The sequence below is a fragment of the Peromyscus leucopus genome, chromosome 4 (genome assembly GCF_004664715.2).
Source record: "Peromyscus leucopus breed LL Stock chromosome 4, UCI_PerLeu_2.1, whole genome shotgun sequence".
In the NCBI taxonomy this organism is placed as follows: domain Eukaryota; kingdom Metazoa; phylum Chordata; class Mammalia; order Rodentia; family Cricetidae; genus Peromyscus; species Peromyscus leucopus.
In genome coordinates this window covers 131,813,671-131,836,871 of record NC_051066.1, presented here as the reverse complement: position 1 = coordinate 131,836,871, position 23,201 = coordinate 131,813,671, and the positions used below count along the sequence as shown (strand labels likewise).

Sequence of the window (23,201 nt, the reverse complement as noted above, 5' to 3'; positions counted from 1 at the left end):
AGCCTCCTGATGCTGGGATTATACTTATGACACCATGCTTGGCTCCTTGGAGATATTCTTCTTTAACGTATTTTTTTTACATTTACTTATTTATTCAGTGTGTATGTGTACATGTATGCATGCCATAGCATATGTGTGGAAGTCAGAACACAAGTTGTAGGTTCTAGGAGTCAAACTCAGGTAATCAGACTTGGTGGCAAGCACCACTACCTGATGAGCCATATTGCTGGCCCTCCTTGGAGATACTTTTTTACTTGATTCTCTTAGATCACATATCAAGCTCATCTGTAAAATCTACTGCCTTTTTAATATATAAAATCTGACCCTTTCCCTGACTTCTACCATTATCACTATTGTCAACTCTTTCCTGAACTACAAAAGTGCCTCTCTGCTGATCCTCTCTGTATTGCCCTAAGCTCAAGTTAATATGTTGCACATATTCAGTGGAAAATTATTTAATGAGTGAGCATCTCTCAGTTAAAGAAAAGATACTACTTTATTAAGCTTTCATTTTAATATCTTTAGCTTTATAAGTAGTAGTTGACATTTCCAAAAACAGCCCTATACCCTCTTAATAAACTACTGACTAGACAAATGTCCAAGTGTCCAAGAAGCAAAGGCTGTGAAAGTAGAAGCATGGTGTCTGGAAGAAGGAATGGAAATTGTCCTCCTGTCTAGAATAAGTTATAATTACGCTGGGCGGTGGTGGCTCACGCCTTTAATCCCAGCACTCGGGAGGCAGAGGCAGGAGGATCTCTGTGAGTTCAAGGCCAGCCTGGGCTACAGAATGAGATCCAGGAAAGGCACAAAGCTACACATAGAAACTCTGTCTCAAAAAACAAAACAAAACAAAAAAGTTATGATTACTTTAAGACCCTGGCCAAGGCATTTGTACTGTCTGAGCCCCAAGTTCTTTAAAAAAAAAATAAGGGAACAAACACATAAGTGTAGCAAATGGGATACATAGTTTATTATTATAAAGAGTAGAGAAATTTATAGCCAGGAGTGCTAGCACATACCTGTACTCTTGGCACTTAGGTGGCTGAGACAGGAGGATTTCCAGTGAGGGCTACATAACAAAGACCCTATTTCTAAGGAAAAGAGACAAGAAAGAAATCATCAATCAACCTTGGGTATTATGGAAAGCTGTAAGAAGCTGGGTGGTCAAACACAGCCGCCTGTGTAGCTAATATCATCATAGACATAAAAAGTCAAAGCATGGTAACAGTGTGATGTGTGAGGAAGACCGCAGCTGCAATATGAGAGCTCTTAGCCAACTAGAGTATGTCTGGAGGAGACAGGCTAATGACAAAGCGGTTATTTAGGAAACTGTATCATGTGAGGACCCAGAGAATGTGGACTCAGTATTACCTCATCCACAGAACCACAAGAACACTTCAATAGATCAAAGATTTCACATGAACTCAGCAAGTTCCCATGCACATATATCAGAGTCCACAGGAACACAGGAAAGGAAACAATGTAATGTGGCTCTGAGCTTCTAGCTGTGCTCCTACAAAAATTATCCCAGTGACTTCTCACAACAATCTGTGATAGAAACTGTTATTATTCCCATTCCACAGACGGGAAAACTAAGACTTAAAGAGGTAAGATATGCTGATGTCTCTGCTGATGAGCCTCCTCCAGTAGCTAAACACTATTGAAAACACCTTACAGAGTAACTCTGTGGTTTTAATTTATTTACAGGATTATTTCTAGGTTTGTCATAAGGAACTACAAGGCAGTTAACAAAAATATGAAATTCCTAGTAATTTCTTTTTACCTTCCATATAGCATATCCCACAGAGCTCTCTGTTTCTTGCGTATGATAACTTAAGGAATGAATCCAATTTGAACTCATTAATGTTTAGGGATGGTATTAGAATTTGAGAAGCAGGGAGAATTCATGGACTATAAAAGTGACCCTACGGAAAAAAAAAAAAGAAAGAAAAAGAAAGAAACAAAAACCCAAAAGCCAGGCGGTGGTGGCGCACACCTTTAATCCCAGCACTCAGGGGAGGCAGAGCCAGGTGGATCTCTGTGAGTTTGAGGCCAGTCTGGACTACCAAGTGAGTTCCAGGAAAGGCACAAAGCTATACAGAGAAACCCTGTCTTGAAAAACAAAAAAAACAAAAAAACAAGAAAGAAAGAAAGAAAGAAAGAAAGAAAGAAAGAAAGAAAGAAAGAAAGAAAGAAAGAAAGAAAGAAAGAAAGAAAGAAAGAAAGAAAAAGGAAAGGAAAGGAAAGGAAAGAAAAGAAAAGAAACAAAAGTGACCCTAAAGTAAAATGCTCAAAGAAATTGGAGTTCAAAGACCCTAGATATGGAATTTTGAAGTTGTAATCAGTATGTTCATAATTCAAGCAGAAGTAAAAGAAATCCAAATAAAAACTAGGATGACTAGTTAAGCATTACCTCTTTTTAAAAGGGCCTTCTTGTGCCAGCAAGATGGCTCTTTGGATAAGAATACTTGCCCCCAAGCCTGATAACTTGAGTTTCATCTCCAGAACCCACATGGTAGGCGAGAACAGACTTGTTGATGGGAATGGAATGGGAAGATAACATTTTAGTCACTTAGAGGAAGGAAACTATTATAGGTAAGTATGAATGGAATAGAAGCAGAGAAGAATTAGGAAAGAACCAAGAATTCTCTTGTTTAATACAACATTTTTTTTCAAAGGCACATGTTCCTTTTAACAAGGGTTAAATTTGTCCTCCAAATAAGATTTTGTCTGTACCCTCTGTCACTATTGTTGTTTTAGTACCATAGGTACAGTAGGTATAATGATAACTTACATATATGTATATAATATAATAATCGGTCACAAAATATTAGGATAGTTATTCAGGGAGAGATAACAAGTGAAAGATTTTATAGGAAGCTCAAATAGTGAGAACTAGTATATTGAAAGGACACCGAGAGAGTAAGCAATTTGGTTTATGCAGCCTATATAGTGGCTCAGGATCACCCTTGGCTACATACACATCAAGTTTGAGACCAGCCATGGCTAAATAAGGTTTATGAGAAGAAAGTGTGAAGAATGGTTGATGACTGATACTTTCATTATATGTACTGGAATTCTATCTCTAGGTGACTCTAGAAATGTCTCCAGTCACCAAAGCCCAACAACTTTGGTATTGCCTACCCATCAACAGCACCCAGTTCAGGCACCTCTCCCCTGAATAATAAACTCTCAGTTCTCTGGATTCACACTCCTGCTTCCATACCCATTTTTTTTGTTTGCTTGTTTTTTGTTTTTTTACTTTTGAGATAGATTCTCAAATAGCTAGGCTTGCCTCAAACTTGCAATGTGCTGAGGCTGGCCTTGAACTCTTGATGCTCCTTCTTCCACCTCTCAAATGTGAGAGTGTGTGCCACCTTTCCCAGCTCCAGATTAACCTTTTTTAATCTAGCTGTGGCCACATCATTCTTATCTTTTTTGTTTTGTTTTGTTTTTTGTTTTTCAAGACAGGGTTTCTCTGTGTAGCTTTGCGCCTTTCCTGGAGCTCACTCTGTAGCCCAGGCTGGCCTCGAACTCACAGAGATCCACCTGGCTCTGCCTCCCGAGTGCTGGGATTAAAGGCGTGCGCCACCACCGCCCGGCCCCACATCATTCTTCTTTTTAAGAATCTTCTAGAGGATTCAAGATGGCGGAGACAAGCAGACGCAGGTAGGCCTGTGGCGGCGGCCCACAGAGGTGGATGGGCCCGGTGGCAGCGGCCAACAGGGACATTTAGGCTCGGCAGCAGCTGGCGGAGACATTCAAGCCCAGCGGCGGCGGCCCACAGAGGTGGACAGGCCCTGTGGCAGAGATAAGCAGACGGAGGTGGCAGGACCGGCGGCGGCGGCCGACAGAGACATTCAGGCCCGGTGGCGGTCCACAGAGGTAGACAGGCCACGTGGCGGAGACGGGTGGACGCAGGTCGGGGACCCGTGGAGGTGGACGGGCCCGGTGGCAGCAGCCGACAGGGACATACAGGCCCAGCGGCAGCCGGCAGAGACATACAGGCCCGGTGGTGGCCCGCAGAGGTGGATGGGCTCGGCAGCAGTGACAAGCAGAGGTAGGTAGGCCCGTGGTGGCAGCCAGCAGAGACATACAGGCCCGTTGGCCGCCCGCAGAGGTGGACAGAGCCAGCGGCAGCTGACAGGGACATACAGGCCCGGCAGCAGAGACAAGTAGACGCAGGTGGGCCTGTGGCGGCGGGCCACAGAGGTGGACAGGCCCAGGGACGGAGGGGGGCAGATGCAGCTTGGAGCGGGGACACCCCTGGCCCCAACACCTGGGGAAGAGAATATCTCTGTGGGTCGGAACCAGGGCGAGTCTGGGCATTCCGTCTGGGGACAACCCAGGGCCCAACTGCTGATCCTGTGAAACCCAACAACTTGGAGGTGTTGGTGAGACTACCCTGCTCAGCTGAAACCCATCTGGGAGAGGATTCAGATGCCTACAGTTTGAAGTCTGAAGAAAAGAGATCAGCTGAGGAGTTGATAAATGAACAAAACGTGACCTGGGAACACAGAAGAAGGCGCTACCCAGCCACTAAACCAGATCACCAGAATCATAAGTATATAATTCACCGACTGAAATCAGCTGTCCCTGAAGAAACAGCCCAATAACACCAATTTAACCAAGAACCCCTACTAAACCAAGACTAAAAATTAGAACAAGAGAGGCACTCTCAGACACAGACACCACCTGCACCGCACAGAGGAAAAGATGAGTAGACGCCAGAGCAAAAATACAGGCAACAACATAAAGACCTATATGGCAACATCAGAACCTAGTAATTCTACACCTGCAAGACCTAAACATACCATGACAGAAGAAACAGAAGAAATCAACCCTAAAAGTGACTTTAAGAAGATGATAGAGGCCCTTAAAGAAGAAATAAAACATTCCCTCAATGAGGAAATAAAAACTTTCCTTAAAGAGGAAATGAAAAACTACCTTAAAGAGGAAATAAAAACTTTCCTTAAAGAGGAAATGAAAAACTCTCTTAAAGAGGAAATAAAAACTTCCCTTAAAGAGGAAATGAAAAACTCCATTAAAGGGGAAATAAAAAACTCCCTTAAAGAAATGGAAGAAAAAATGAACAAAAAATGGGAAGAAATCAAATCAAGCCAAGAAAAAGCAATTAAACAGATGAAAGAAACATTCCAAGATCTGAAAAATGAATTTGAGATAATAAAGAAAACACATGCTGAGGGAATGCTGAAAACAGAAATCCTGACTAAACGAACAGGAACTACAGAAACGAGCATAACCAACCGATTGCAAGAGATGGAACAGAGAATCTCTGACACGGAAGACATGATAGAGAAAATAGATTCGTCAGTCAAAGAAAACACTAAAGACAAAAAAGTCATAACACAAAACGTCCAGGAAATTTGGGACACCATGAAAAGACCAAACCTAAGAATAATAGGGATAGAAGAAGGAGAAGAATACCAACTCAAAGGCACAGAAAGTATATTCAACAAAATTATAGAAGAAAACTTTCCTAACCTAAAGAAAGAAATGCATATGAAGATACAAGAAGCTTACAGAACACCGAATAGGCTGGATCCAAAAAAAAAGTCCCCTCGCCACATAATAATCAAAACACTAAACACACAGAACAAAGAAAAAGTATTAAGAGCCGCAAAGGAAAAAGACCAAGTAACATATAAAGGTAAACCCATCAGAATAACACCAGACTATTCAATAGAGACTATGAAAGCTAGAAGATCATGGACAAATCTCATGCAGACACTAAGAGACCACGGATGCCAACCCAGACTATTATACCCAGCAAAACTCTTAATCACCATAGGCGGAGTAAACAAAATATTCCAGGATAAAACCAGATTTAATCAATACCTGTCTACAAACCCAGCCCTACAGAAAGCACTAGAAGGGAAAATTCAACCCAAAGAAGCTAAACACATCCATGAAAAATCAAGCAATAGATAATCCCACACCAACATACACCACAGAAGGACAACACAACACAACCACAAAAAAATAACAGGAATTAACAATCACTGGTCATTAATATCCATCAATATCAATAGTCTCAACTCACCTATACCTGGCGATCTCTGAGCAGGCTTCAGATTTTGACAGTTGATGAAAGATACGACAAGCATTAATGTGTGGGTGAAAAGCTTGGTGAAATTCTGAGTGAAGTTTTAGTTAAAGTTGGTTGAACTTGGGATTGACTGGGAGGCCAAAGATTTAAAAAGCAGAAGATTCTCTCAAGACACAAGTTGTGTGATAATAGTGTGTTTTGTGTGTGTGAATGAGAATTTGTAAATGTTGAATTCTAGGCTTCGACAATCATTGTCAGTACAGATCAAGCTGTAAGTATTTATGTTTTAAAACTTAAATTATAAAGCTAGTTACGTCTTTCTAACAACTAGCTTTAATGTTTATGAGCATATTTTACCTACATTACCTTTTCAGGATGTTGAGAAAGATGTATGACAAGCACAGGCTGGAGGCTGGGGGCTAGATGGTTTTGAGGAAGAGGTCTTGGTGGACTCTTTCATAGAGTAAAGGGAAGCAATGCCTTCTGGGAAATGAGCTAAGTTTTAATCTAGTCTTTAAGATTAGAAGTCAAAAACAAAAATATTAAGGAAAGGAAAACCTAATTGATCTTTGAAGTATTGTTATGTGGAATTAAGTGGGACTTTTGAGGCCTTTCTTCCAGAAAACAAGGACTTGGTTGTCAGGCCTATATTAGGCCTAAACCTTGGTGCCATGTAGTTGTACTTAAATCATTTCAATGGAAAGTGTCTTAGTGATTGGAACTTCTAGTGCAGTTTGGAGTTCTTCCATTTGAAAAATGTGATATTTGCATGGGATTGTTTGAATCTTGTTTTCTAGTCCCTCCCCATTACCACCCTCATAGTCTGAAGGTAGATTTCTCTCTTGATAAAGGAACAAAAAAAGTGAACATCTTGTTTGTAAATAGGTATCTAGTAACTAGTGGTAAACTTGAAATGGTAGAATTCTTTAAAGCCTAATTCTAGGTAGCCTTAAGAAAATGTATCTTAATTATTTTTGAACCTGTATTCACCTTGTTTTTTTCAAATATCTTAAGTTATATTTTCTTTTTCAGAGCTGCTTCTTATTTGGGGCTACTTTTTTTTTTTTTAATTGAGGCGTAATTCATAAAAGGGTATATTGTTTTGATGAGACTTTTTACAACTGTGGCTGGATGTCTTTCTTTAGTCTTCCAAGAAGGGCCATTTTACTTTTTTAGAGTTACTTTTTAAAGTCATGAGATCAACAACTTGGACTACTATGCATGTAAGTGCTAATGCAAATTAAAGCCCAAGTTGACCTCCAGCAGCAGTTCATTCTATGTTGACAGTGAGAGAACACTTTGCCTGTTAGGATACTGTTACTCGTGGACTGAAATGCTGAAGAAACCCCTCCCCCTATTTTGTTTTTTGCAAAAATCAAGGTATATTCTAGGGTTTCCTGGTTGACCTCAACAGATAAACTGAGATGATAGTCTTAGTTCAGAAATGATCTGAATGTAGATTTACAGTCTACGTGTACAGCTGGCTAAGTGAGATCGCTTTCACAGTTCTGCATGTATCCCATCGGCTCCCCATTAGTCACTGAACTCTTAAAACTGGTATTGTAACATTATCACAATGTTTTGCGCCAATTTTATAAACTTTACAGTGCAATATGTGTTCCTTTTCTGAGGCAAACCAAAGGTATATTTTTCAAGGTTCTGCTGCTATCAGCAGCGTTGATGGAGGATTTTTTATACATTTGTAATAGATAGAAATAAACCAGAAAAAAAAAGAAGAAAAAAAAAGTGGTGGAGGAAAAGGTGAACGCTGCAAGAATACTCAAAAGGGCTGAGAGTTGCAAACGCCAAAAATGGCTTTGCATAGTAAATGTAATAGAATAGCTCTGAACTATAGCTTACTTTTCCTGGTTTGGTCTGACAGAATGATGAATGCTTTTGTACAAAAATCAGAGCCTTAAAAACAAGGATTTGGTGAGATTGTAAAATGGTGTGCCACTTTGGCAAAACAGTTTGGTGGTTGGTTAAAACGCAAAACATTGTTACTCTGTTACTCAACAATTCTACCCTTAGGAATATATCCTCAAACTACTGAAAATGTGCACCTATGAAACATGTACAAGAAGGTTTACAGCAGTGTGTTGCTAATAGTAAAAAAGTTAAAACAACTCAAATAGCTATCAAATACTGGAGAGATATAAAATGTGGCTTATTCATACAATAGAATATTATTAAGACATAAAAATGAATGAGAAACTGACAGATTAAATGACTTTGGTGAACCTTCATAATTTCATTTGTAGATCTTTCCATTTCTAATTTATAAATACATTTGGGGTTATAAATTATAAATGTACTGCCTCCTGTCAACATTGTATACTTCTATTTGATGATTTCTGTGTCAAACATTATATGGAAATGTTTCCAAGTATTTTCTGTATTAACTGTGAATGAATAGAACATAATAAATTGCCTGTGATGGAAAAAAAAAAAAAAAAAAAAAGAATCTTCTAACAAATCTCAGGAGTACTGATCTTCTATTCCTGAGCCTTATCCACTATTAAAGAAGTGTTAAGGCCAGCAGCTGCTAGACCATTTAGAACCTTCCATGATGGCAAATTCCATGCACTCTTGATTCAAAATAGATCCAGATTTTGAGCACTTTTAACCACCTTCACAACTGCCACTATTACGTAAATCATCATGGCTCACCTAGATTTCAACCTTGTAATTGGTCTCACACTTTCTACTTTTTATTCTCAATTTAACATACAGGTCCTAAGTATAATCCAAGTTTTCATGCCATTGCTCAAGATTGTCTAGTGCATTCCCATTTCACTATGCATAAAAAGCCACCATCTACATGAGCTTCCATGGTTCTAAATGACCTAGCAGCCTGTGGACCTCAGAACTTCCCCTGCCCCTTGTCTTACATGGCTTGAGCTATACTAACTTACCGATCTTCAGGCACACCAAGCATCAGCACACACTTGCTCCTCCATCTATCTGGAACATTTCTCTTCCCTACTCCAATTATCTGCATCATTTTCAAATCTCTGCCCACATGATGTCACCCTATCAAAGGATCTTCCCTTATCAGTCCCGCTGTGTGTTGTCCTTCCCTTTCCCGGTGATCTGCATTTTTATTTAACATTTATCACTGCCTGCTCTATTGGTTTATGTGTCTGCAAGTTTGTGTGTTCTGAGGACCGGACTCAGTCCTTGTAAAGAAAGCCCCTTACTCACTGAGCTGTTTCCTCAACCCTCTTTGTCTTATTTTGTTTGTTCACTCTCTGTCTCTTCACACTGCATTAAAAAAAAAAAAAAAGAATGTTGTGTTTTGTGCAGCACAGTGCCTGGTATACAGTAAATTCTCAACAAGTATTGGTTGAATAAATAAATTGTTCCTTGCACAAGCCTTTTATTCTAAAGAGATTGGTGTGTTCTGTTTTGTTTCTAATCCAAATTATTTTTATTTTTTGCAATTTTAAAAAATTAGAGTATAATTATATCATTCCTCCCTCCAACCCCCTCCCCTATCCCCTCTTCACTCCCTCTCAAATTCAGTCTCTTTTTTAAAAATGATTACTATTTTACGTATGTGAATAAATATGTAAATACAACCTGCTAAGTCTGCTTAGTGTTGCTTGTATGTATATGGTTTCAGAGCTGACCACTTGGTGAGACTTACTGTCCAAAAATACAGTAATAGTGATCAATATCTATTAAGCCCTTTCACCATACCAGGATATTGAACACATGAGTTTGTTACCTTATTTAATCTTATTCAGTTGACAATTCCATAATATAAAAGCTATTTTGTATATTTTATTTTTGTATATTTTTATTTATATATATTTTATTTTTTCTCTGGGTTTTTGGGGATAGGGTCTCATATAGCCCAGGTTGACTTCAAACTCTCTATGTAGCCATATCTGACATTGAACTCCTGATCTTTCTGCCTCTACCTCCTGAGTTGCTGCTGTTTAATTTTTTGTTTGCTTTTTGGTGGCAGCAATTTTAAATACCTATTTGGTCTTCCCAAATAGAATGTAAACCCCATAAAACCGGATTTAACAAACCTTATCTGTTTTTTAAATTTCAATTTGAAAATAAATTAATTTGACTAACATGGCAATTTCTCTTTTTATCTGCCATAGCCTAGTGTTGGACTCCTTGAATGAGGCAGTGTAATATTAAAGAAAAGAATGTTGACCAGGAATAAAACTATCTGGAGATTAGTTTCCATTTTATCTTCAAACAGGTATATAACCCTGAAAGAAATCACTTTCCCTCTCTATCTAATCTTAGATCTGTTAATCTATAAAGAAAGTTGACCTATATGGACTCTAACAGTCACATAGAGTTCTAAAAATAACATAATTCCATAAACATTTATTATGTGCCAAGCCAAAGTAAAATGCCAAATTCTTCCTTGCGGTGGTTTTGTTTTAGCTAACTAGAGTATGCTCTTAAGAGTGCTATTTTCCTTGTGAATTACTTCTGTATACACACACACACACACACACACACACACACACACACACACACACACACATGTTCCAAGATGAGAAATTAACTGTAAATGTGGTATGCTAATAATACTGCATTCATCTAAATGACACTAAGCTGAGAAGAAAGTGATAAGAAAAGAAAGCTTGCCAGATATGATGACTCATGCCTGTAATCTCAGTATCTGGGCTGAGGCAGGAGGATTGCCATGAGTTTGAGACCAAACTGAGTTACATAATGAGTTCCACAATAGCCTGGGCTACATAGTAAAGACCCTCTTGCAATACACACACACACACACACACACACACACACACACACACACACACACACACACACACACACACATATATATATCACAAGGCCCTAGGTTCAAATCCCAGCACTGCCAGAAAAAAAAAAAACATTAAAAAAATTTTTTAAGCATCAATAAAAAAATAAAATAAAGGCGGATCCTAACAGAGAAGACTTGGGGGCAGAGAAAGAAAGTCTTAGAATATACATGTAAGAAAGTTTGGGTCATTCTGAGTATATGATAGTACAAGAAAAAGATGGTAGGTAATTGATGACTCCAGAGAAAACAAAAATTTGTACATGAAAGAAAATGCAAAGGCTGGGATATAGCTCCATTGGTAAAATGCTTTCCTGCCATACAAAAGTCTCCAGCATAAACTGGGCATGGTAGTTTAGATCTATAATTCCAGTACTCAGTAGAGGGAGGTAGAGGCAGAGGATCAGAATTTCATGGTCATCTTTGGCTACATAGTTACTGAGGCTAACCTGAGATATGTGAGACCCTAGAGAAGAGCCATTTTAATACACTTACTACACTACTCTTTCAAAGCTTGGATTTAATTTAAAAATTATGTTTAGTGAAAGGGAGAAGTTAAAGGGGCATTTGAGATTTAAATTCTCATCTACAATAACAGGAAGCCAATATCTTCTCTAAAGACAATTAGAAGGGGACTGGGAGTGTAGCTCTGTGGTAGAGCAGTTGCTTAGCATGTGCAAAAGTCCTAAATTTAACCCAGTGCCACAAAAAGCAGCAGCAGCAGTAGAAAAAGAGGAAGAGGAGGAAGAAAGAGAAGGAAGAGGAAGCAGTGTAAGTCTATTTACAGATATGGGCTCAAGGAAGGGAAGCAGCTATATTTCCAGCATAGCATATTTGCACTTTGTTTTAGTATAACAAATGCAGTCCATTCATAGTTTACTATAAACGTAAAAGAATTGAAAATTAATTGTCCATTTGATACTTTTTCCCATTCTCTACTCCAGAATTTATAATACCTAATACTGAGGCTGAGTATTCAATATCTTTTTAAAAAAATACTTTTATTTTATAATTAATTTAATTTTACATATCAGCCACAGATTCCCCTGTCCTTCCTCCTCCTACCCCCCAGCCTTCCCTCCAACCTGCCCCCCATTTCCACTTTCTCCAAGGCAAGGTCTCCCCTGGGGAGTCAGCCCAGCCTGGTAGATTCAGTTGAGGTAGGTCCAGTCCCCTCCTCCCTACACCAAGGCTGAGCAAAGTGTCTGAGCATAGGCCCTAGGTTCCAAAAAGCCAGCTCACGCACCAAGGACAGGTCCTGGTCCCACTGCTTGGGGGCCTCCTAAACAGTTCAAGCTAATCAACTGTCTCACTTATCCAGAGGGCCTGGTCCAGTTCCATGGGGGCTCCTCAGCTATTTTTTTTTTATAATGCCGAATGTCATTTATTGAAGGAGGGAGGAGGTCTTAAATACAGGCTTACAGCACAATGGGAGAACCCTGGAGGGCAGAAGTTCACTACCGATGTTTTACAATCTTGCATCTAAGCTGTTAACGCCCATTATGCAGAATACACAGACAAGGAACTTCCCTTTCCATTCAGGAGGGTGAGAAGTGTGTGTGAGTGTGTGTGTGTGTGTGTGTGTGTGTGTGTGTGTGTGTGTGTGTGTGTGTGTATGAGAGTGCAGGTACCTGTGGCATCTACAAAAGGATTCCCTGGAGCCAGAATTATAGGTGGTTTAAACTGCCCAATGTGGGCTCAGGGAACTGAGTCTTCTTCAAGAGCAGTATGCTTTCTTACCCACTGAGCTATCTCCCTCTGGTACATAGTATCTTTAAAAATTCTTGTTGAACAAGTATCATGTAAAAGCCAAGTAATAATTCTTATCACAGAGTTAACAGAATTTTGCATTGGAAGTAACTTTGGAGATTACTTAACTCAGCGCTTCCCAAATTGGTGTTCCATTGAACACTGTTTCTTAGAGCAAGTGTTAACATACACTGGGAATCCAACGCAGACACGTTTTGTGGGGGTAGACATGTGAGGGGTCTGGGAGGAACTAGGGGAGAAGTTGGAATTGAAGATGATCAAATACATTGTAAGAAAAGTTAAAAGAAGCCAGGTGGCGGTGGCACACACCTTTAAACCCAGCACTCAGGAGGCAGAGCCAGGTGGATTTCTGTGAGTTCAAGGCCAGCCTGGTCTACAGAGCAAGCTCCAGGACAGGCACCAAAACAGAGAAACCCTATCTCCAGAAAAAAAAAAAAAAAGAAAGAAAGAAAGAAAAAAAAGAAAAGCTCAAAGAATTAATAAAGCATATATCTTGTTTTGTTTGTTTGTTTTGTTTTTGTTTGTTTTTTTTTCTTTCTTTCTTTTGGTTTGTTGAGACAGGGTTTCCCTGTGTAGTTCTGGTGCCTGTCCTGGATCCTGCTCTGTAGACCAGGCTGGCCTTGAACTCACAAAGATCCGCCTGCCTCTGCCTCCCAAGTGCTGGGATTAAAGGCGTGCGCCACCACCGCCTGGCTAAAACATACATCTTGAAAAAGAAATCTTGCCAGGTTGCCGGACGGTGGTGGTGCACATCTTTAATCCCTGTACTCAGGAGGCAGAGGCAGGCAGATCTCTGAGTTTGAGGCCGCCTGGTCTACATAGTGAGTTCCAGGGCAGCCAGAGCTACACAGAGAAACTGTCTCGAAAAATCAAAAAGAAAAAGAAAGAAAGAAATCTTGCCAGGTGTAGTGGCTTTTGTAGTTACTGTGAGCATCAAATAAGATATTTTTTAAGCTCCTAAACACAGTATCCAACCCTTAACTCAATAAAAGGTAATGATAACAATAATAGAGCTGGTGACAGAACATAACACTCATTTTTTTGTCCCAAAGCAAGAATGAAGAAAAAGCAACCTAGTCCTGTTCTCTTCTATAAACCCATTCTCCTCATCTCCAACCATAAACCAAGAACAGGAGGGCCACTTGATTTTCTTTTGACTAGGTTACCAGAAGTTATGTGATCTGAAGAAAATAATTTAACTTCCCTGATGTACTTTTCCTTACTGAAATATCAAATTAATGATACTTGGCTTACTTTTCTTGGTTGGTGTAAGGATCAAGTAAGTTTGTGGATTTAAAGTACTTTGTGACAATCCAGTGTGGATGACATACAACTGTAATTCCATCAGTTAGGAGGCACCAGTTTTCATTACATAGCAAATACCAGACCAACCAGGATTTCACAGTTAGACCTCTATCTCAAAAAAGTATGGAGGTAGGGGTTGAGGGTAGCAAGATCAGCAGGTAAAAGGCATTTGTCTCCAAGTCTGATGATCTGAGTTCAATCCCTAGGGCCCACAGTGTGGATGAGAGAACTAACTTCTGAAAGTTGTCCTCTGACCTTCACACTCACACGGCACCCACACTGATTGATTAGTTAATTTTAATAATTTTCAATTTAAAAATAAGGCACACTGTGAATTATGAAACACTATATGAATATGAGATTTTTGTCTCTCATAGACTATATTTTACCAGTAAAAAGCAACTTTATCTCCAAGTTTTTTCTCATGGACATTTCGATCCAGCACATTGTAGCAGATGTTCGTGGTTGCTCCTTTCATCCACTCAGTGAATATTTTCCCTTTAGTCACATCGAAGTTGTACTGGAGGAATGGGCCAGGGCATGGGGTTTTCCAATAAAACTCCTTGGCAATGCTTCCCCAAAACTCTGCAACCAAAAGAGATGTCCACATGTCACTAAGGGTTTTAAACATATTTATCATCAAATGGATTACTAGCATATGAACAGGACCAAGTTATAATCGCCCTGTCCCAGGACTCAATAGCTGTCTAATCTAATCACCTATTACTCTCCTGCCTACAGTCTATTCCAGAATCTCAATTCAGATTGTTCCTTCTAAACAGAAAGCTGTCTATCCGAGTGTAGTGGCACATACTTATTATGATTCAGGCACTTGGGAGGTGGAGGCAGAATTATCAGTTCAAGACCAGCCTTTACATAGGGAGTTCAAAGCCAGCCTTTTGATAGTAAGACCTTATCTCTACCAGACACACACACACACACACACACACACACACACACACACACACTCAAAAGTATCATAGTTTCATATCAAAAGTATCATATCCATGCTGAACCTAGCACAATGAACAGTACCTAGTAGGCAATCAATAAATAAGAAATTCTTTACCCAGATAGTCTTCCACGATCATCTCTTAGTTTGTTCATTCTCTCTTAGCAATTATTTATTGCGCATTCCCTTTACAACTACTTGCACAAGTGTTCCTGTGTGCCAGATGCTACTTAAAACTATTTATATTTAATTTATAATTTATTTAATATATTAATTTATAATTTAATTTATATATAATTTAATCCTCACTATATCCCTAAGAGGTATACAATATTTTGTTTCTTATCTTATAGATTTGAAAAATCAAGGTTTGGAGACATTAAATAATTTGCCTAAGATTTCACAGGTTATTAAGTCAAGATTGGAATTTCCATGAGAAGACATGTTCGCTAATTTTCAAAAGACAGGTATATATTTTATCCTTGGACTAAAAGAAAGTAACTACTATGGTATGAGAGAAAACCAAAGGTTTATGTTTAAAGAAACTATTTGAGACTGAAAATAAAGAAACTATCAGCAGGAACTAATTCATAATTTGGCATATTGAAACAAAACAATAGAATCGAAAGCTAAATCACATGGTATACCACCTTTCAATCTATTAAGGAAATAAAAATGAAATCAACCCAAGGTGCCACTATATACCTAAAACTAGCAAAGATTTTTAAAATCTAATTCTATGCTTTCACTACATGACATCTGTCTAGACAATCAGATAATTTTATGCAATAACAGCACTGTAAGAAATGTCTGGCCAGCTGTGGAACCTGCATGGGACTAGACTAGGTCCTCTGCATACGGGAGACAGTTGTGTAGTGTGGTCTGTTTGAGGGGCTCCTGGCAGTGGAATCAGGATCTATCCCTGGTGCATGAGCTGGCTTTCTGGAGTCCATTACCTGTGGTGGGATGCCTTGCTCAGCCTTGCTGCAGCGGGGAGGGGCTTGGTCCTGTCTTAACTCAATGTACCAGGCTTTGCTGACTCCCCTTGAGAGCCCTTACCCTTTTGGAGGAGGGAATAGGGGTGGAGGTGGGAGGGAAAAGCTAGGGAGCAGAGTGGGAAGAGGAAAAAGAGGGCGATTTGTGGTTGGTACGTAAAATGAATAAAAAAAGTTTCTTAAATAAAAAAAGGGAATGTCTGGCAAGAGTTATAAAACTTTTTAGAACCTTTATTTGTTAACTCAATTTTGCAAATATATTCCAAGCAAATAACCCAAAAGAAGGCAATAAGGCATTTTTAAGAAGGTTTTTATTACAACACTACAAAGGTGAAACTAGAGAAGGGTACAGTGATGGGGCCTGTAATCCTAGCACTTGGAAGGTAGAGCCGGAGAATCAGGAGTTCAAGGCAAGCCTCAGCTAACAGGAAATTTGAGACCAGCCTGTGCTATTTGAAACCCTGACTATAAAAAATTCATAAATAATAAAGCCAGGGCTGGAGAAATAGCTCAATTCATAAAGTGCTTGCCACACAAGCATGAGGATCTGGCAGAGTGCACTCATGTGACATTCTAGTACTTTGAGGGCAGAGACAGGTGGAATTCTGGGGCTTGCTGTGACACCCAAGGTTGTCCTCTGATCTACACACACACCTTAAAACAAACTCAAAATCCCAACAATTAAAAACTGGTGAAAACTAGTAACATAAATTGTAATATAATAAAATACTGAATGGCCATTTTTTCCAAAAAGCAAATGGAAACTGACATTTAGTGAATATACAAAACTGTAAAGACAGAAGATAGGACTGGCCCAATTTAATTTAATCGCTGTAATATAAACTTATGAAGTATACATATTATCCTAATTTTATAGTGAATAGGCACAGAAGGGAATGGGCAAAACCAAAGACATAGAAAGGGACTTTTGGGTATCCAGAATATCAAGATCTATCTAATAAGAAGATGTAATAGAGAATAGTAGAGATAAGATTCAAGAGGCAAGGCTAGATTACCCAGAGGCTCTGAAAGAAAATCAGAATCTTAATTTAGGGGAACCATTTTAAAAAGCCCAGCATGGTAGCACCTACCTATAATTGTAGCATTCAGGAGGCAGAGGAGAGGCAAGTCTTGTCTATATTTACATAGTGAGTTGTAAGCCAGCCAGGACTATACACCAAGACCCTGACAGGAAGGAAAGAAGGAAGGAAGGAAGGAAGGAAGGAAGGAAGGAAGGAAGGAAGGAAGGAAGGAAGGAAGGAAGGAGAGGAGGGAAGGAAGGAAAGAGAAAGTCTTTCTTTACAATGGCAGCGTTCCCAGAATATCAGCCTAATGGTGTCTAGATAAGTCTGCTGGAGCAACTGATGGTATTAAGACTAGGGAGAAAGGGACAAATTAGGAAACTGCTTCCAGCTTTCCAGACTTAAAATGTCCGTGGAAATGGGGGGAAAAAAGGATCAATCTGAGAGATATTTTAGTAGTATTTGACAAAATTTGGCGAAAAGCAAACTGTAGAGTCAGAGAATAGCGTAATGTTCAGAGTATTGGTTCTCTAGTTAAGATCATGTTGGTTTAAATCCTAACTCTATCAATGACTTGCTTTATGACATTGTGTAAATGAATTGGTCTCTCTAAGCTCCTATTTCTTCCTCTGTAAAATGTGGTTTGTAAGCCGGGTGGTGGTGGCACACGCCTTTAATCCCAGCACTCGGGAGGCAGAGGCAGGCGGATCTCTGTGAGTTTGAGGCCAGCCTGGGCTACTAAGTGAGTTCCAGGAAAGGCACAAAGCTACACAGAGAAACCCTGTCTCGAAAAACCAAAAAAAAAAAAAAAAAAAAAAAAAAAAAAAAAAAAAAAAATGTGGTTTGTACTCGGATCAAATCAAACTGAAATACTGCTCAGTAAACAATAAGTGTTCTATAAATTCATAAGGTATAAAAAGAATATCAGAGAAGATGATGATGGAAGAGGTTTGTAGTTTGGGGTAGTGGCATTGTCACCAGCAGAAAATAGAAAATTAGGGCAAAAGAGAAAGAAAGAAAGAAAAAGATAATTAGGAAGAAAGCAAGTTTGGGAGAGAAAACTCACAGTCTCATTTAGTTCAGTATAACATCATCAGGGTGTGTGAAACATAAATGGTCTATAGTCCTATGAAATTTGGGGACTGAATATAAGTGAAATACAAGATATGAGGTAGATATGCAGAATAGGAATTACTGTGGTAGTACGAGCTTACCCCAGGGAAACAGATGTAACTCATGATGGAAGAAAATACAGAAAGAGAAGGGAAAAGACACCTAGACTTCAGGACCCAAAGTTGGACACTACTGGTAGCAATGAACAACTTCACACTTGATTCAATACTATTTTGCATTGCTTAGTATCTGCCTCACTCACATTGTTGTTATTAAACAAATCATTACTTATTTAATGGCTACTGGGCATCAGACGTTCGATAATGGATCCTTTATTACCCACTTTAGTCCTCATAATCTATGAAGCTAGTATTATTATCCCTATCTTGGAGATGAGTAAATTTAAGATAGGTTTTTTTTTTAATCTGCCTAAGACTGCAAGCAAAGCTTTTTATGCATTTTTCTGAGTGTGATTCGTGGCTTGTGTTTATCCTATTACCAAACATCATGTTGCCTCTCAACCAGGATGTGGACGTGGTGTTTTATCGTTGGTTTTCTTTTTTTGGCAGGGTCTCACTATGTAGCCTTGGTTGTTGTGGAACTACCCGGAACTACCTATGCACACCAGGCTGGCCTTGAATTTACAAAGACCTGCCTCTTCCTCTTCAGTGCTTGAAATTAAAGGTGTGTGCCAGCAGGCCTGGCCAGGATGTGGTTTTGCCCCCTAAACTGTCCTGGCACATTTTTAAAGACAGAATTATCTTAGAACCTGAGTTACTACAACTAGGTCCAAATTTATTTAAAACAAACAAACAAACAAACAACTTGACATAATAACAACTTGTTCAATCGTATATTGGGATTGCCACTATATTAAATAGATGCAGGACCCTAAGATGGGAGCCAGACTTGTCATTGCCGCTGAGCAAAGTGAGATGAGTGCACTCGTTAAAAATCTGAGGGAGGCAATTGTTGAATTGGAGGCAAAGAAGGTTCCCTCTCTTCTGGGCTCTCCTTCCCTCAAGGCTCACCCTTGCTCCTTGGACCCCCCCCCCCTTTTTTTTTTTTTTTTTTTTTTTTTTTACTTTTTATTTAATGTGCATTGGTGTGAAGATGTCAGATCCCAGGGAACTGGAGTTACAGACAGTTGTGAGCTGCCATGTGGGTGCTGGGAATTGAACCCCGGGTCCTCTGGAAGAGCAGCCAGTACTCTTAACCGCTGAGCCAGCTCTCCAGCCCCTGGGGCCCTTCTTTTACCTCAGGGACTCTCTTTCTCATGGAACTTTCTCCTCACGGAAACCCCTTTTCCAGTCTCCCCAAGGAGTTCTCCCCTCACCGAACCCCGCTTCTCCCCACAGAACCCGCATCTCCTTGTGAAAACACACATCTCACAAAACCGCCAAGTCTCCAGAGAGTCCCCCAACCTCTAGGAACTCTCACTCCGCAGATCCCTCCTTCTTCTCATGGAACGCCATCTCCTTCGGACCCCTTTTTCCATCTCCCTCGGGGGCCCTCCATCTCCTCCCCGAGGGAGCTCGGTAAATGCCCCTGGGAGCCCCGCTCCTCTGCTCACTGGCGCCCCCAAGAGTCGCCCGGGCCCAGCCTCACCCCGCGGCTCCTCCACGGAACGCCGGTGCAGCTCGCGGTAGCGCTGCAGAGAGGAGACGTGTGCCGAGCGTCTGACCTCCGGCGGCGGGGACCAACCCCGCACCCGGCCCTCGGCGCCGGTCTCCTCCCGGGCCCGGCTCTCGCCGCCGCTCTTGCGCCGCTCCTCGGGAAGCCCCATCGCGCCAAGTTCTGAGCACCTTGGCCGCCGCCGCGGTCGCTGCGGGTGCCGGGGCGGGGAAAAACAGGTCGACCCTAGAGGCGGGGCCTCGGGCGGGGGCGGAGCCTGAGGCGAAAGGCCGTGCTTCTAGCATCCAATAGCAGGTAGGGCCGTGCGTGAAGGGGCGGGGTCAACAGGAACCGCAGGGGGGAAAGCAGGGGTAGGGGCGGAGCTGACTTGCCGGAAGGGGTGTGGCCGTAGAGTGAAAGTCGAAGGAATGGTCTGGGAATGACAGGAGAGGGGTGGGGCTTTGGAATGACAAGGGAGGGGCGGGGCCAGAAGTGACAGGCGAGGAGGCGGGTCGTGGAGTGATGGGGTGTCGCCGGCTGGAAGTGACAGGAGAGGAGGCAGGGCTGTGGAGTGACCAAGTTAGGGTCTTGGAGTGACGGATGGGGGTTGGGTTTTGGCGCCATGCAGCCTGAAATGGCCGGCTAACGGGAGGCGTTGGGTCATCCGTTGTGCTCTCACCGTGGTCTGATTGCACAATTCTGTCACTCCACCGAGTTGGATAACCGAGTGGAGTACAGTTCCTTCTGGGCGACACTCCTCCAAGTCTCCCGCCGAGCAACACCCCTACTCCGTTCTCATGGAACAATTCCTCCGCGACCTTGAGGGCACAGCTCCCGAATATGACCCTTCCTTCCAACTCGGGTCATTCTGATTCTCTCCCACCTGTGAGGACATGATGTTGTCATTTTCTTTGCTTCCGTAAATCTCTGCCCTGATCTACAGTACAAGACTCTGAGTGAAAACCAGGAGGATCCTTCAGGTCTTTGCCAAAAGCACAAGTTCTCTTTGCACAAAATCAGGAACAGAAAGGACCTGGACATGTTGGTGCATGCATGAAGCAGAGGCAGGTGGATCTCTGAGTTCTAGGCCAGCCTGGTCTACAGAGTGAATTCCAGGACAGCCAGGGCTACACAGAGAAACTCTATCTAGAAAAACCACAAAAAAAGAAATAAAGAAAGGAAAGAGAAAAGGAGGAAAGGAAAGGAAATTTCACAAAACCAAGGAGCAAACAGAAGCTAGATCTTGTAAGATACCAAGGTCTATGCAAAATAAAATAATAAAAATATAAAAGGAATCATTTGCATTCTTTAATTCATCCAAGTATACTCCCATCTGCCAAAAATTGAGTTGACTTACCTCTGTCTTCCCGCTATCCTCTTAACCCAGAAGGAAGCCTAGTAGCACACCCTCCAGCTCCTACCTACAGTTATCACCACGAAGGGGCCATCTCATCTAACAATTCACAGACTGGCTGTCATGACAAGGATTTTTAAATGCCTAACTACTAGAGTGAGTCTGATGTCAGAAGCAGGCAGCTCCTGCCTTTTGATCCCTATTCGGGGCTTGTGACTCATCTACCCACCTGCTACCCCATCTTCGTCCAACTGACCATAAGCTTATCACACCTTAAGCTGAAAAAAAAAAATCCCCTCATGCTCAGATATATGACCCAGACCCTACCTGATCCCAAAGGAAGGATCTTGGGGCCCACTAAGCTTTTACAGACCTTGTAGAATAGACATAGATCTCAGAGAGGGAACACGTCAACTCCTCTGAATCGACAGACACTTAGTTGAAATTGCATGAACTGTGTTATAGGAGGCACAGGTTTTTCTTGAGCTCTCAGATCCCATGGAAGAGCTCTGCCTCTGCTTATAGGACATGGATGGCATTAACAGACTAGGAAACGCAGATTTCCTTCCAGGAGATGCAGACTTCCCTAGCCCTGATGGGAGGGCTCAATCCTCACTGAGGAGCATTCACATAAACTGAAGGAGTTTGTGGACAAGGCTCAGCAGACACAGACCTCATTTAGTGGGGACAAACTCACTGGTGGGAGTAGGAGATCACGGAAACAATGATCCCCACAGACCTCACTAGTAAGATAAGGACCTCTCTGTGGGGAAGAAGGCACATATAATTTTGCCTATAGGTGTGAAGACCATCATCATCTTACTCCCGTCTCCACTTAACAGCTCTTCCTGCAGCTGTTCGCTAGCTACTGCTGCCCCCTGCTGCCCATAAGTGGATAAGTGGTACTGCGGCTCCTTGTGTCCCCAGTAACCCTAAAATGGTTCAAGTCACACTGAGCCTGGAGCCAGGGACTGGGAAAGGAAGGGATATTGTGTGTATCCACGGCTTCACTATCCCTATCTCTCTGCCTGTGGGCTGAACAGAAGAAGTTTGGACTTACAACTTTCATTCTAGGAGCTAGGGTAACAGTTCTAGAGATGGACTTGGCAGGCACCTAGGCACAGAAATGTGTTCTCATTCTTACATTTCTTTTCTTTTTCTTTCTTTCCTAATGCTGGAGGTTAAACCTTCACACAGGCAAGCATTCAACCAAATAGCTGCTCCCTAAGGCCCTGTTCTGACACCTTTATCCTTCCCCTCCTTCCCCTCTCCTCCTCTCCCACACCGTCATGACTTCTTTTACCTTAGTTCCAGAATCATATCAAGAACTCTTTTTTTTTTTTTTTTTGGTTTTTCAAGACAGGGTTTCTCTGTGTAGCTTTGCGCCTTTCCTGAGACTCACTTGGTAGTCCAGGCTGGCCTCGAACTCACAGAGATCCGCCTGCCTCTGCCTCCCGAGTGCTGGGATTAAAGGCGTGCACCACCACCGCCCGGCTAAGAACTCTTAAAATACAGAAGAATATTAAGGTTCCAAAGATCGTGTTCTGGCCTACTGAATTAGTTTCCTGGAGTGGAATCCGAGGGTTTGCTTCTAAAGATCCTGAAGTTGGAGTGGGGGGACAGTAAGGGACACTCTCCCATGCGGACACATCAGGGAGGTTCCAGAAGGAGTTGGGGTTTAAAAGAGAAGTGTGAGAAAGATTAGAGCGCAGAAAAGGATGCTAGACTCAAGAGGGGCTCAAGAGGGGTCTGCAGACAAAAAAGCAGTCGGGATTAAGTAGGTGTTGGCGTTTTAAAAGGAATCTAGGGGTGAGGTGAAGAAGTCTGGGGTGAGTGGTCGGAGATGGGTCAGGGGGGGTAGCATGAGATCAGAGGAGAAGATCTTGGTGCCCACAGAGAGGTTTGGGTCCAAGAGAGTGGTCCAGACAAAAGACCTGGAGTCAAAGTGGAGTTTGCGATCAGAAGTCAGTCTGCGGTCCTAGGAGCGTATGGGCTCTGAGCGGGATTCAGACTGGAAGGAGGAAAGACCAGGACTGCACGAGGGGCCCAGAGCAGCGTCCTCTTCCTGGCAACCTTCCACTGCCCTCCCCGCTCCCATCCTCCTGCACCAGTGTGCAGGCTGCTAGCAGTAGACTTGAAGGAGGCGGGGGCGAGTCAGACCAGGACACTGCTGAGGGTGGGGGCGCCCCCTCCCGGCTGTCCAGG

General features: G+C 41.7%; 1 protein-coding gene and 1 non-coding gene across 3 annotated transcripts in view; one reads left to right on the top strand and one right to left on the bottom strand.

Moving 5' to 3' along the window:
• The window catches only part of Acss2 (acyl-CoA synthetase short chain family member 2), a 47,450-nt gene extending 27,574 nt beyond the window's left edge, over window positions 1-19,876 (bottom strand). Inside the window, exons 1-2 of one of the 2 annotated variants that reach the window (XM_028889019.2) lie at window positions 19,637-19,876; window positions 14,336-14,531 (exon numbers count right to left, since the gene is read on the bottom strand). In XM_028889019.2, coding sequence (XP_028744852.1) covers window positions 14,336-14,531; window positions 19,637-19,814 — 374 coding nt within the window. In that variant the 5' untranslated portion in view covers window positions 19,815-19,876. The remainder of the gene's footprint in view (window positions 1-14,335; window positions 14,532-19,636) is intronic. The other variant, XM_028889020.2, reaches the window with a different exon arrangement.
• Window positions 1,617-1,747, top strand: LOC114706571. Its single transcript, XR_003736543.1, has one exon. It is a non-coding gene; the product is annotated as a small nucleolar RNA SNORA18 (small nucleolar RNA).
• Window positions 19,877-23,201: the final 3,325 nt, after the last annotated feature.